General features: G+C 51.3%; 7 protein-coding genes across 7 annotated transcripts; 3 read left to right on the top strand and 4 right to left on the bottom strand.

Moving 5' to 3' along the window:
• Positions 1-179: 179 nt before the first annotated feature.
• Positions 180-2,065, bottom strand: BO85DRAFT_486641 (uncharacterized protein; the record flags this gene model as incomplete). The annotated part of the gene is made up of 3 exons (XM_025663400.1): positions 180-1,625; positions 1,679-1,971; positions 2,026-2,065. The coding sequence occupies 3 exons, from the start codon at positions 2,063-2,065 to the stop codon at positions 180-182; spliced, it is 1,779 nt and encodes a 592-aa protein (XP_025516949.1).
• Positions 2,066-3,117: 1,052 nt separating this feature from the next.
• Positions 3,118-4,042, top strand: BO85DRAFT_369355 (SDR family NAD(P)-dependent oxidoreductase; the record flags this gene model as incomplete). The annotated part of the gene is made up of 3 exons (XM_025655915.1): positions 3,118-3,173; positions 3,263-3,690; positions 3,771-4,042. The coding sequence occupies 3 exons, from the start codon at positions 3,118-3,120 to the stop codon at positions 4,040-4,042; spliced, it is 756 nt and encodes a 251-aa protein (XP_025516948.1).
• Positions 4,043-4,473: 431 nt separating this feature from the next.
• Positions 4,474-5,849, bottom strand: BO85DRAFT_511526 (gibberellin 3-beta hydroxylase; the record flags this gene model as incomplete). Its single annotated transcript, XM_025664602.1, has 4 exons — positions 4,474-4,718; positions 4,776-5,364; positions 5,420-5,545; positions 5,604-5,849. The coding sequence occupies 4 exons, from the start codon at positions 5,847-5,849 to the stop codon at positions 4,474-4,476; spliced, it is 1,206 nt and encodes a 401-aa protein (XP_025516947.1).
• Positions 5,850-6,339: 490 nt separating this feature from the next.
• BO85DRAFT_418101 (RidA family protein) lies at positions 6,340-6,920 on the top strand (the record flags this gene model as incomplete). Its single annotated transcript, XM_025657800.1, has 3 exons — positions 6,340-6,505; positions 6,568-6,641; positions 6,696-6,920. The coding sequence occupies exons 1-3, from the start codon at positions 6,454-6,456 to the stop codon at positions 6,918-6,920; spliced, it is 351 nt and encodes a 116-aa protein (XP_025516946.1). The 5' UTR covers positions 6,340-6,453.
• Positions 6,921-7,370: 450 nt separating this feature from the next.
• On the bottom strand, positions 7,371-8,488 carry BO85DRAFT_260409 (HpcH/HpaI aldolase family protein). The gene has a single exon (XM_025655023.1). The coding sequence runs from the start codon at positions 8,229-8,231 to the stop codon at positions 7,419-7,421; it is 813 nt and encodes a 270-aa protein (XP_025516945.1). The 5' UTR covers positions 8,232-8,488; the 3' UTR covers positions 7,371-7,418.
• On the top strand, positions 8,434-10,321 carry BO85DRAFT_260415 (pantothenate transporter). The gene is made up of 2 exons (XM_025655024.1): positions 8,434-8,504; positions 8,597-10,321. Exon 2 carries the CDS (start codon positions 8,746-8,748, stop codon positions 10,276-10,278), a length of 1,533 nt encoding a protein of 510 aa, XP_025516944.1. The 5' UTR covers positions 8,434-8,504; positions 8,597-8,745; the 3' UTR covers positions 10,279-10,321.
• A 60-nt stretch (positions 10,322-10,381) lies between these two features.
• BO85DRAFT_511522 (uncharacterized protein) lies at positions 10,382-12,986 on the bottom strand (the record flags this gene model as incomplete). The annotated part of the gene is made up of 2 exons (XM_025664601.1): positions 12,689-12,986; positions 10,382-12,638 (listed from the first exon to the last, which is right to left on the bottom strand). Exons 1-2 carry the CDS (start codon positions 12,736-12,738, stop codon positions 10,382-10,384), a joined length of 2,307 nt encoding a protein of 768 aa, XP_025516943.1. The 5' UTR covers positions 12,739-12,986.
• Between the last annotated feature and the right edge of the window lie 72 nt (positions 12,987-13,058).

The following is a 13,058-nucleotide window of genomic DNA, read 5'->3' as shown; positions in this document are numbered from 1 at the left end:
CCACGAGGCTTGCCGTGGTTAAGTTGACCCTCCCAGATAGGAAAGATCTGCGACATCCTGTCACGCACGCATTTTTACCTAGGCTGTCTGAGTCAACTTCTGACCGTATGCCTGTTTCTATAGATAGAGCAACAGCCTACCAGTATGATCTGATTGAAAGTCCCATTGACCAACATAGTCTACTGCAAAGGCCAGCTACACCATTCCAGGGGCCAAGTCTTGGGTTCCCGAGTTGACGGCCAGATTGACTCGAAGATCTCGCCATCTTTGGGTATTATTACAGCTTCTTGATCACGACTGGGTCTAAACCGGTTTTCCAACTGCGGTTTACCATATCTGGGCCAGTCGACCTGCCACGCCCCCGCCAATTCCTTAATCATCTCCCCTGCACTAACTGGTAGACGGTTGCGCATGTCCGTGCTCATCCAGGGCTCGAACTTGCCAAGGTGCGGATGTAAGCGGAGCAGCTGCAAAGAGCGACCCTGTTGGCCCATTAGAATGCGATTGAAGATTGCCTTGACCAGCGATTCATCAAAGGCCGAGTTGATCATGCAGTCCCGGATGGTCCATTTGGAGATCTGGCCGAAGCGGTATGGGAAGAGTTCTTGTTCGTACGCGGTCAGCTCCCGTGGCGGAGACGGCGTCCCGTCGACCTTGCTTGCTGCCACACAGTTGAGGACGAGATCCAACTTCTGTAAGACCGGGAACTTCGCCAGAGCGTCGTATGTTTGCGCCTCGATCGGGTGGCCTCGATATCGCTGCACGCAGATACACAGCGTCTGCAGAGCAGGGCAGCAGGCTGCAATGTTGGTAATGACGGCTGGAGGGAATGTGGGAGCACTCTGTTTTCTAAGTGGGAGTGGACGCGCCTCGTTGATTTGTTGAAATTGTGACCGCTTGTAGTACAACTTCAACTCGGTCAGAGTTGGGCCGTGTCGTTTCAGAATAGCGGTGGGAAGTATCGCTGGGTTATATCTTCCCAGAAGATAGAGGTATTTCAATGGTGGGAGTGAGCGAAACATCCTCTTGACTGCCCTTGGCCAGCATGGAGAGTCTTTTGGTTGGTCAAGTCTAAGCGTTAACCGATTCAATGCCCGGAAAGGCTGCAGCTCAGTGATGGCCGTCAAGGTAGTCATTTCCTCGATGGTACCCGCCGCCCACTCGGTGAGATATGCCAGATCAGTCATCTGGGACCACCTTTGCAGCTGTGCCGCAGTCATTTTTGTGATCACGGGTAGCGAAAGCGTCTCCAGCTTCGCACGTGGAGCCTCGTTGAATTCGCTCTCTGACAGCTGGGACGGGGACCATCTTGTAGATTCTGAGATTATCCAGTCAAAGGGCTTGACACTAATCTGCAGCGATAAATACTTGATCTGTCGTGCTTGATGGAGAAGGTCCCACAGAGAACGATCAGGATCCTCCCTAAAGGTTCTCATATGTCTTTCATCATGGCATATGACTGTGACCGCATATAGCACGGGAGAACGAAGCCATTCGGACCAATAGAGAATCCACCTCGGAGAAAACCGACTAAGCGTGAATATAGACACACGACAGGATGGATGCACCTCCGCGACGACATCCAGAAGCTCAGCATAACGTGCGAAAGCCAGGATGGTCAGCTGCTGCAGACAGGGCAACCGCTTCACCAGGGCAATGTCGGGGTCCAATCACCTACATATTGACACAGTAGTGAGACATCGATATCTTCAGGGAGAGTTTGTTCGAGATAATCGCCTATGCTTTCGTCCGGGACCGGTAGGTTAGTGGAGTAGCTTCTAGCAAGGAGTGTTAATTTCTTAACATGCGGTAAGATGCGGCTGACGTCTAGAAGTTGGAGAATGCGATTCTGGGGCTCATGGGATCGTAACGGTAGTGTAATATTCTTATAGAGAATGGGCGCGACGATCTGCTCCACTGACGGTTGACCTGTGATAAGGCTCGCAGAGCTTCCCGCGACACGTCGCCCACCTAGACGCCGAGTTAGAGAATTCCCAAGAGAGGGTAGTAGCAGTCTTACTGCACCTGCCACATGTAGCTTCAGCTCTGGTGGCAAACGATCCATGGCTCATAGTTGAGGTGGGCCAAATTGATGAAGGGGACAGCACGACGATGAGAAATATAAATGTGAGTCACACAAACCAAGGGCGTGGCATTATTATCCTCCTCTCCACTTCACCGTAAGCACTAACATTCAAGCAATATGTCTCCCACTTAGTCTAATGCGCTAAATGGCTGACTCCGGCTAGTCTAAAGAGCCGGTAATTGAAAGAGCATGTTCGTCAATTAAATCCTTTCTGTAGCCGCACTCATCCTGTTTGGGCAATACCATTCGAAGAAGTAGCGATAATGCACTTGTAAGGTAGGCAACCCCATGATAAGTGGGACAATATCACGCTTACAACAGCTGGGTAGGTCCAGAAAGGAGGACAGAAAGGAAAAGAGTTCTAATCATATTATTAGAGGGTCCCTGAGTACAGAAATGTCGCCAACCACACACAGATCCCTGCCAAGTCATGACAGGTACATCGACACATAATTAGTCGCTGTGGGCACGACTTCAGTGTTATAGGCTGCAACATATTATCTGTTGATTGCATGAGTCACTATACCATTCAAGGAACCTGCCAAATCAGAATTCATATGCTGGAATGGGCAAATTTTACAATGAGTCATAACGAAGATAAGGAAGAGATAGAGGAATGCTCTTGGCAGTGTGATACTGGCTACAGTTACCCAATCATTGCAAAGTATTATCGAGGCTTGGATGTTTTACTACGATGACACGACATCACCGTACTCTCTCACTTCCAGATACAACGCTAACCCTTCAGAAACGATTTCTTGTCCAACTCAAAATACTTTTTACATTCCATTTCAGAGGCCAAAAACTATTGACATGGCCCTACAGACAACTTCCTGGACCAGGAGGAGCTCCATGTGGGTCCCGGAGGAGCTCCGAGATACTATAAGCTCGGGTATTCTGCTATCTGGCTCTTGATAATGCACCACTGACCACTCCGAACTTCTCCCTGAAAGGAAATACTTGATTGCTATCCTGAATCTAAGATATCAGGATATATACCAACCAACACTAGTAACCAGCCAATCTAAACAATGTCCGCAAACGACATCCGAGGTCGGCTAGCCCTAGTCACCGGCGCTTCAGGAGGGTCAGTTTTCTCCCACCACTCCCATGGAACCTTGTTCCTCACTTAGCCCCCAGATTGAAGCACTAGGACTGACAGAATCCTAAATTCAGTATCGGTTCCGCCTGCGCCCACAAACTCGCCGAAAATGGCGCCCACCTAGCCCTCACATACTCCACCAATATCGCTGCGATACAATCTCTCCACGGAGATCTGCAAACCCGCCATCCCGATCTCCGCATCTCCATCCACCAAGTCGATCTCCGCTCCGCTACCGACATTACCTCATTATTCGACCAAATCATCGCCCAACATGATGGCCACAGCCCTGACATACTCATCTCCAACGCAGGCACCGGGAAACGAATCACTAATATCTGGGACATCGATATCTCTGACTTTGACGACATGATAACCACTAATCTCCGCGCGTCGTTCATTCTAGTCAAGGGCGTGGTCGAGCACATGAAGGCACAGCGCTGGGGACGTATCGTTTTTATGTCGTCTATTGCGGCTTATGGGGGTGGGATTAATGGGTGCCGTGAGTTACCCCCATTGTCATATATAACATACGCGCATAGGAAAAGACTATATTATTAATTACTTGAAATTGACATTTAGATTACGCAGCCTCCAAAGGCGGCCTCACCGGCATGATGAAGAACCTTGCTACCAGATTGGCCGAGTACAATATTAGTGTCAATGATGTCGCTCCTGCTATGATTGGGGATACGGGGATGATCCCGAATGCTGCGGCAGTGCCGGAGGTGGTAAAGGGGATTCCGCTTGGGAGGTTGGGGACGCCAGAGGAGACGGCGAATGTGGTTTTGATGCTGGTTACGACCGGGTATATGACAGGGCAGAGCCTTTTGTTGGCTGGAGGGTTGAGGTAATAATTCGATCTTTCTGTATGGATTGGTACTTAGTTTTATCTTCATGCGATAGCGTTAATGATGATTGGAAGTTTCAACTGCTTCGATTACTGTATAGGTTTATTCCCTAATTGAAGTAAGCTCGATGTAACAAAGGTGAGCGGATAAGGTCGATTAACTTAATATTGCAAAGCCATAAATTGGGGATGAAGTCCTGATTTAAGGAAAAGTTGAAGTGACAGCGCGGAGGAGTGTAAGCATGAATGTATTGAATCGCAGATACATCCCTCGCTATCAGTTTTTAAGCGATCGAAAAGATCGTTGCTTACTGTTACCATCCAAGACTCTGTAATCGTAACTAGCTGAAAGAAAAAATGGAATAATGAAACTAAGAATAAATACTTTGCATACAGTCATTCTACATCTCAGCCACCACACAATCCGCCGACCCATCAAACAGGCAGAACAACCTTGACCCCCATGTATTCTCGCTGGTGCATAATCTTTCCATCAATAAGCACCTGGTCAGCGCCAAGTCGGTTGCGCACAGTATCCGTTGGGTCCGTGACAGTAGCAATCTGGATCTCGCGCCATTCACGGTTCGTTGGGACCAGTTGGCCCTGCGATGTGAGTCGTCGGAACTCCTTGTAAACTCCTTGTTCCTCAACACATCCTTCCCGTTGGATAAGGGGGGAGTCTAGCAGTTATTAGCATATAATAATCCCTTCTGCATCTCAAAATCAAGCACACTTACCATATGCAGGTGCCATCCTTAAATCACCAACCGAACTGTTGAACAGCACCAATGACAGTCGCTCCTCATTCAACTGATCCACAGGTGGCTTATACACGCGATGGCGAGTCGCCTTAAAATGTCCGCCAGACACAATCTCCAAAGTATCCCCAATGTTGATGACCAGCGCACCGGGCTTGTACGGCACATAGTACCATTGTTCATCGCGACCCCAGATCTGAAGGCACGAGATAGGGACGGAGAACAACAGCGTAGTCAAGCCAAAATCGGTGTGTCCGTGCATGCGGAGACCCTTTGAGGCCTCCTCAGTTTGTTTCTGCACTGGTCGGAAGAGGGCGTGTCGGAAGTAGCCTTCTCCGGTTGGGCTGCCATGAGACTGGACGTTGTTCCAGAGGTAGTCGTCAGGTAGCTCAAGGACGCGGGAGAAGAGGGTAAGGAGGCGTTGGTTGACAGACTGCGTCAGGTAGTTGCAGAAAGCCTCGATCTCATCCATGAATGGATGCAGGCATGTGGGGACTCGGTTGATGTCCTCCCAGTCCTGCTTGTACCAGTTGAATTGCTCGATTCCGTCGGCGGGGCCACGGTTGCGCTGTATGTTGAGGTTAGTTTCTATAGTATTGGAGAAGGTGGGGGCGGTATCTTACCTTGAATCCGTAAGGGTGCTTGTATCCAGACCAGAGACCTGTATCGGGGTGGAACAAGAGGCGCTCTTTGTCTTCCTCGCTGATGTTGTTGTAGAGATACTGTGCAAGGGCGAATTGGCGATGGAGCTGCAGATAAGACCTATTAGTGAGTGTACCATTGTCACTATTGAGGGCTTCCACCTACCTGCTCCAAGGAAACGCCGTAGTTCTCAAGGAAGAGGAAACCATCATCACGGATGGCAATCTTGACCTGTTGGATCAGATGATCTACTACTGCTGGGTCCTCTGAGTCGAGCAGCGAAAGATCAATTGACTTGAGCTGAGCAAAGTTGTGCTTCTCCTTTGTTACAGCAGGGGGAACCCATTCTGGCACAGATGGCTTCCCGGGCAGGTCAGCTGAAGGAGGGTTGAATGGAGCTGTGGGCGCCATGATGGTTTCTGGAAAAGGAGGATTGATATTGTTTGATCAGTGATATGCAGTGACTGTGATATGGCTAGTTGCTATCTCTTCTACTCCGAATTGAAGTCTGATTATATACACGTCTAGATTGAGACTATCTCGGCGTCCGCCATGCCCAGATATCCAAGCCATGTGATACAGTTCAGGGGAGCTCTTCTGGCAGAGGAGCCCACAGAATGCGTACAGTACTGCCTCTGGAGCAGTAACAGATGAAGCAATGGCACGATGGATGCTTATCGACCTCGCGTTCTTCCTCCTAACCAAGCCTCCTCCCTCGATAGCGTCGTTATCTTAGCGTGTCCGATAGAGTTGCTCTCGGATCGCCTAAGGTGGTTAGTTCGTGCCGATCAACCCAGCAAGTCAGGTATAACCGTGATAACGATAAGGGAGGAGCTCCTCCCACAGCCTCCGCAGTGCAGGCTTGGCGTCGCCATCCACGAGAAATGTTGCAACAACTGGACTAGCAGAAAAAGCCATTTAAAGGGGGTTCAATGTCATTGGCATCCCCCTTTCAGATCACAAGCTCTAATCTCAGAGTGTCGAAGATTACCACATTTAAATTCATCCAATCACGATGTCGCGCCAACTTATCTCGAGCGAGAAGTTCCCTCCCAAGCCTCACAACTGTGAGTAGCTCTCCCAACTTGTTTGTTACCGAATAAGGGCACTGGCTAACATGTATTTACAGGCCCCGCAGTCAAAGTTCCTGGACTTGTTTTTTGTGCCGGTCAAACTGCCACTGGAGAGATTAAGCAAGCCACAGTAAGCATGCCCCCACCCAGCGTACGGCATCCGGCCATCTAACCAGCTGAACAGCGAACTGTACTCCAAAACCTGAAGGAGGTTCTGGAGCTGTCCGGCTCATCGCTCGAGCAAGTAGTGAAGTACAACGTCTACCTGGCAGACATGAAGGATTTTGCTGCCATGAACAAGGTGTACATTGATTTCCTGCCCAAGCCGATGCCTTCTCGGTCGTGTCTGCAGGCAGTTCCTCCGGGCGATGGAACGGTTATTGAGATTGAATGTATCGCGCAGGCGTGAGTCATTGGGTTGATATTAGAGGGAGGTCAATGCACATAGATAAATTCCATGACAATTTCGAATAAAAATCTTTTACTCTGCGGAATACTTCATACAGTAGTGAACTTTAATGTCTAGCAGTGGGATCTACTTCAAGTCTTCCAGTGGTGGCGTGTGTGTTGTAGGTATTTAGCTTGTAAGTTGGTCGTTCACGATCTGAAATTGAGCAGGAAAGCATGAGACATGACACTTCTGTCAGGTGATTGCGTGATTGGTCTTCCCCCTCCTTCTCTTCTTCCCTCTCCCTCTCTCGCTTCACTTTATCCCTTCCTCCATTTTTCCTCCTACTTCATTATCAGCTCACTGAGATTCGTCAATTCTATCTCTATTTGGTCATAGATATAAGCAGTACATGTCATTAGCCATGCTACAGTAGAAGAGTCTTCGATACAAGGCAATGTTCCCATTCTTCTATTTCGATTAGACGACAACGTTTTCTATTCTATACAATCCATTATCTCATGACCTTGCTACCTCAAACTCTGCCATATACCAATTCTGAATCGCTTTGGTGTCGCCCGTAATAGCGACCGTGTCATATGTCTTTCTAGCCTCCTTTGCCAAACTCCCATTGTTGACCATTCTCCCCGCCCACTTGCCGTGCTTCCTCGCCGCCGCAACAATCTTCTCAACTGCAGCAACAAACTCCGGTTCATCTCCCCGTGCAGGCACGTAGCCGAGGAGAGACTGTGCCAAGTCATTGGGTCCGATGAAGACAAGATCCACACCCGGAACGGCGCAGATTGCGTCGACATTCTCCACACCAGCACGGGTCTCAATTTGAATCATGGTTATGATGGTCTCATTGGCAGACTTCATATACTCGGGCGTAGTCAGACCATGGCCAATGGCAGGAAAGGCGGACCCTTGGCCCCGCAATCCCTGTGGCGGGAATTTGGCAGATGCCACCACTTGTTGCGCCTCTTCGACAGTGTTTATTTGGGGAACCATGATGCCATGGGCACCCGTATCGAGCGCACGCTTGACAATATCATGAGTGGGACCGCGAATGCGGATGATGGGGGATACACCCAGGGAGGAGATGGCTGCGACAGAGTTGTGCATGGCGTCGTCGGAGATATGGCCATGTTCGCAATCAATGATGATACCGTCAACCCCGGTCAGAGCGACAATCTGAGCCATGCGCACGGAAGGAAGGGCCATGAAAGTCATTAACGGGTATTCTCCGGCTTTGATCTTGTTCAAAAGCCGCAGCCGAGGGTTGGAAATCTCGGTTGTGAGAGGAGTGGGGTAGGTCTTCGTGTAAGTCATCGTGGCGGTGGTATCAGGAGGATTCTGAGATAGGCAATGATGACTCTTACTGGACTCGTCGACATGGTCAGTTAAGTAGTTGGCCTACTACAGGGATGTTGGTCGTGTCCAGGGAATTTCGCCCATGCGGGGAGGGAGTTGAACGGGAGGAGTGTTTAGCGCTCCGGGAGGAGCTCCGCCGATCCATCTCAACTCCTCTTCCTCCTCCACTCCTCCAGCAAAGGCTTGTCACACATGGACTGAACTGTTTTCATGTGGAGGATAAAAGATAAGGTTAGTGCGCTCCTCCCTCCTTATCTACCCGGCGCTTGATTGCCAGCGAATCAGTGACTCACCACGGTTCGTAACACACTCCACATCAATAGCCGGTCGGCATTACCCAGATTTCATGGATAGCACCGGCCTATCCAATCAGAATAACATGATATACACCTTTGACGCTCCTTAATATCTTGGCCAGTCTCCCCTGGAGCAACAGCTCGCAGGTCCTTTTCAAGCCCCCACTCCTGCTGTCATGGATAAATCAATGGATCTCAAGAAACGCCCCTCGTCCATCAAGTCGGAGGGCAATATTTCCTCTGCAGAAGGGCAGGTCAATGATGTTGTTGGCGATGCGTACGAGCGCATGCCAGAGTCCCTACGCAGCCTTAGCGAAGATGAGCGCCGACGCCTCAATCGGAGAATCGTCCGCAAGGTGGACCTCATGGTTCTGCCTACGGTTGGCCTCTTGTATATTCTGAACTACATCGATCGTCAGAACCTTGCTTCGGCCAAGCTGCAGGGCATCATGGAAGATCTCCACATGTCGACAGACCAATTTGCCACGGCCGTCTCAATCCTCTTCGTTGGATATCTGCCCTTCCAAATCCCCAGCAACCTTCTCATCACCAGAATCGCCCGACCGGGCATGTACATCTGTCTTGCGGTCACCATCTGGGGCTGCATCTCAGCTGCAACCGCAGCTGTTCACAATTACGGCCAATTACTCGCTGTGCGCGCCATCCTCGGCATTGCCGAAGCCGTCTTCTTCCCCGGAGCAATCTACTACCTCTCAGCCTGGTACACCAAAGCGGAACTTGGCAAGCGCATCGCCGGTCTCTACATCGCCCAACAAGTCGGCAACGCCTTCGGAGGACTCTTCGCCGCAGCCATCCTCCAACTAGACGGTGTCCACAACATCGCCGGCTGGCAATGGCTCTTCATCATCGAGGGCAGCGCCACAGTCGGCATCGGCATAATCTGCGCTTTAATCATGCCCGGATTTCCACACAACAGTCGCATCCTCTCCCCAATCGAGCGGGACCTGGCCGTATGGCGCATCGAATCCGAAGCCGGAGCCGCCGAAGGCTCCGAAAACGAACCCATCCTTCGCGGATTCCTGAAAGCCCTCTCCGACCCCAAACTCGTCCTGATGATCTTCTGCAACATGCTCTCCCAATGCCAAGGCTCCATCGCCAATTACTTCCCCACCTTGGTCGGTTCCCTCGGATTCTCCTCTAATACCATCAGCCTCCTCCTCACCGCACCGCCCTACGTCCTTGCGGGCATAGTCTACTACGGCCTCATGTTCTACTCCGATCGCTACAACACCATCTACCCACTCATCATGGCCTGCATTTCCATCTCCGTCGTCATGTACATCATCCTCATGTCCACCCTCAACATCGGCGCACGGTACTTTGCAATGATGATCCTCCCGTTTGCCTCTGTCGGTCCGCAGCTTCTACTCTACAAAACTATCAACCTGCATATGGCCCGTCCGGTGTCTAAACGCGCTGCCGCCTCCGCCCTGGTGAACTCCATCGGCTGTACGTCGAACATATGGGCGTCGTATCTATATTACGATGGTCCGCATTTCTATGCTGCCTTTGGAACGCTCATGGGTTCGGCCTTCCTCCTGGCTGCTACGGTCACGGTGTATCGGTGGCTGGTCCGTCGCGAGAACAGATACCTGGATTCCGGTGACCCAGATCTGATCGGCAAGGTCGTCAAAGGAGGGGTTACAGAGGAGATGGTGCAGCTGCGGTGGCGATACGAGATGTATTGATATATAGCAAGGTATAACTCTGTGTTAATCAGACAAACTAGTAGTCACTGGTAGTTACATTCATACATACACGATCTCATATCTTGCTATATATAGATAAATACTATGCCAACCCCGCCAAACACCCCATCACCAACCTCCCAATAACCCACCTCTCCCTCCAACCAAACACCCTCCTCGCCCAAAGCACCGCCCCTTCCACATCCCCATCACCCACCCCCACCACCCCCATTGCCCCAGGCACACCCCCTCTCACCAACTGCCACGCGACCAAAAAAGCCTTATAGGCATACAACGTCACCCACGGCGCCTCACCCTGCACATTCCCCTCCTCCTCCAAATACATCAGAAACCAATCCACATGGGACTGGAACGCCTTCGCCGTCTCCGCTTCACAGAGGAATTCACACGCCGAGGGCGCCAGCTCCGTCGCCTGCTGGAGCATCGTATCGATACTGGCTTTGACGATTCCGCCTGTGTGGCTGGGTGACCACATCTGTAGCTCGATCATGGCGGTTTGCCAGGTTGCCGTGGCGTGGGTGGTGGATTTGGGGGGGAGAGTTGATGGAGAGGATGAGGTTGGTGATGGGGAGAGGAATACACCTAGAGATAGGAGCGATGAGCGCAGCGCTGAGAATCGCTCCATGCTTAGCATGCCGGTCATGGTGGACCAGCCGGAGATTTCGCGCGCGCTGGAGATGAGGAAGTGGGTGATGTTGATGGCGCCGTAGGGGTCGAAGGGGGGGATTGTGGATGTCGATGTAGATGGAGATGTAGGATCTGTGGCTGGGGAGGATAGGAAGTGGCGGACTGCGTCGTCGTAGCGCATCGAAGTAGCATGGTGGTGATGTTGTTGTTGGGAGATGAGTTGGAGATGGGCCCATTGGGCAGCGGAGGGAGCGGTCCAGTGGGTTTCTGGACAGGGAAGGTCGTGTTTGACTTCGAGGTGGGAGATGGCGCGAGGGATGGAGAGGAGTTGGTACCATAGGGCGTCGATTTGATGTACCGCGAAGAGGGTTCTTTTGTGAGATTCAGCTTTGATGAATTCTTTCCAGAGGGAGTCGAGGTCCGAGGTGTGGGCGGATTCGGTGGGTATTGGGTGCATGAGGCCGGTAGACCGCGCGAGGGATATCATTGTGGCGTGCATTTGGAGGCCTTGTGTTGAGTCGGAGCCGCAGAGGTACATCATGGCGCAGATTTGGAGGAGGAGGTAGGTTTGGATTAAAGGTAGGTAGTCGGTAATGGTGGTGGTGGTGGTGGTGTGAGGATTGTCGGTAGAGAGGAGGGAGCGCGCGAGAAGGTAGCAGCGGGTGGAGAGGCTGGTTCCTGTGTTGGAGCGGGCATCGCATTCTGGGTCTTCGCCGTATTGATATGCCAGGGAGAGCATGGCGAGGAGGAGATGGGAGGGTATGGTGCCGGGGTTGAATGTTGGGTGGTGGAGGAAGGGGAGGAAGTGGGAGACATGCGTGAAGAAGAGGTTGCAGCCTTGGCGGATCTGTGAGGCAGATGGAAACCAGTTGCTTTGAGGCAGGGTACTCTCGGGCGCGATAGGGATGATCGAGAAATCTTTTGAATAGCTGAGGTCGCTCAGGTCAATGTCCGGAGGCTGTGAAGTGGATATCGCTTGCGGCTGGTTTTCGAACTGGTCTGTTGCTTGGGTAAATGATGTTTCGCGTAACAGGCTACGCTCCAGATCTAACGCGTCTAGCAAAACAGACTCGTCCATTGATATGGGTTGCGTCGGGTTACCTGGGGTAGGCTGGATACGATCGCTGTTCTCTATGGGTGATCCGCTGGACGCAGTGCTAGTTCCTCCTGCATCATCTGCATACTGCACTTGCGATGGCTCAGTCCACACAGGCCTATTCAGCTCCAGCTCATCGACGTCCTGCAGCTGGCCACGGTGCGGACCAGAGTTCTGAGGCCGAAGGGAGCACTCGTTCCTCTGTTTTGACCTTTTCGTGGTTCGGCGTTGCTCGTGTTCTGCATGCTTCCTCTTCATATGCCGATGGCGCAAATCCGGACGCGAAAAGGTCGCTTGGCACAATTCACACGGTAGAGAGACCTCTTTTCTGGAACGGGAATGAAGAGCTGCATGTCGTTTGAGATTCTCATGCCGAGTGAACCGGCGCATACAAACCAGACATTGGAATGGCTGATAGGAAGTCATAGCTGCGTTGGCGTGGATAACATCCGCCATGGGGAGAAATTGGAGAGGAGGAAGAAGCAAAGAGGGGAACGGCACGACGGAGCAAATGAGCAAATCCGGGGCGCATAGTCTTACCCCACCCCCGCAATTTGTCTCGTCGATCCTTCGGTTCGCAGATGACAGGTGGCTGGCTGCCCTTGGCACGCTTGGACTGTGTGACAGTTGGATGGCATTCGGCCAGGAGAGGAAGGTGTTGCTCACAAATACTCTGATTTCTGGGCCAGGAAAGAGGGGAACGAGAAGAGAATCATGGGGGAAGCTAGTCTTATCAATGACGGGCAGATCGGCTATTGACTCTTATCTGATATCGTCCGTCTTCCCCAGATAACGATCTTTATCTGGGGCTCTCTGATTGGTCAGTGCTCCCCCTATCAAGGCACTGCCATGTCACTGGCCTCGAGATTCTCCTGGCTAAACCTCCGACATGAAATGTGGTAATTGCGTAGGCTTTGTTACTGCTCTCAGCCATTAGATAGATAGGGTGTATCAGACCTGGAACGAAAGTTTACATTTATTACTGACAGTGGATAATCGTGAAACGTAGTCTAACTGCAAAATATATTTAATACTA

Source organism: Aspergillus piperis, assembly GCF_003184755.1.
Source record: "Aspergillus piperis CBS 112811 unplaced genomic scaffold BO85scaffold_6, whole genome shotgun sequence".
NCBI lineage: Eukaryota > Fungi > Ascomycota > Eurotiomycetes > Eurotiales > Aspergillaceae > Aspergillus > Aspergillus piperis.
This window is presented reverse-complemented; position numbering and strand designations above follow the sequence as displayed.

Coding starts and splice junctions, on each gene's coding strand:
- BO85DRAFT_260409 (XM_025655023.1), bottom strand. CDS start 8,231: ATGACTTACACGAAGACCTACCCCACTCCTCTCACAACCGAGATTTCC.
- BO85DRAFT_260415 (XM_025655024.1), top strand. CDS start 8,746: ATGGATAAATCAATGGATCTCAAGAAACGCCCCTCGTCCATCAAGTCG.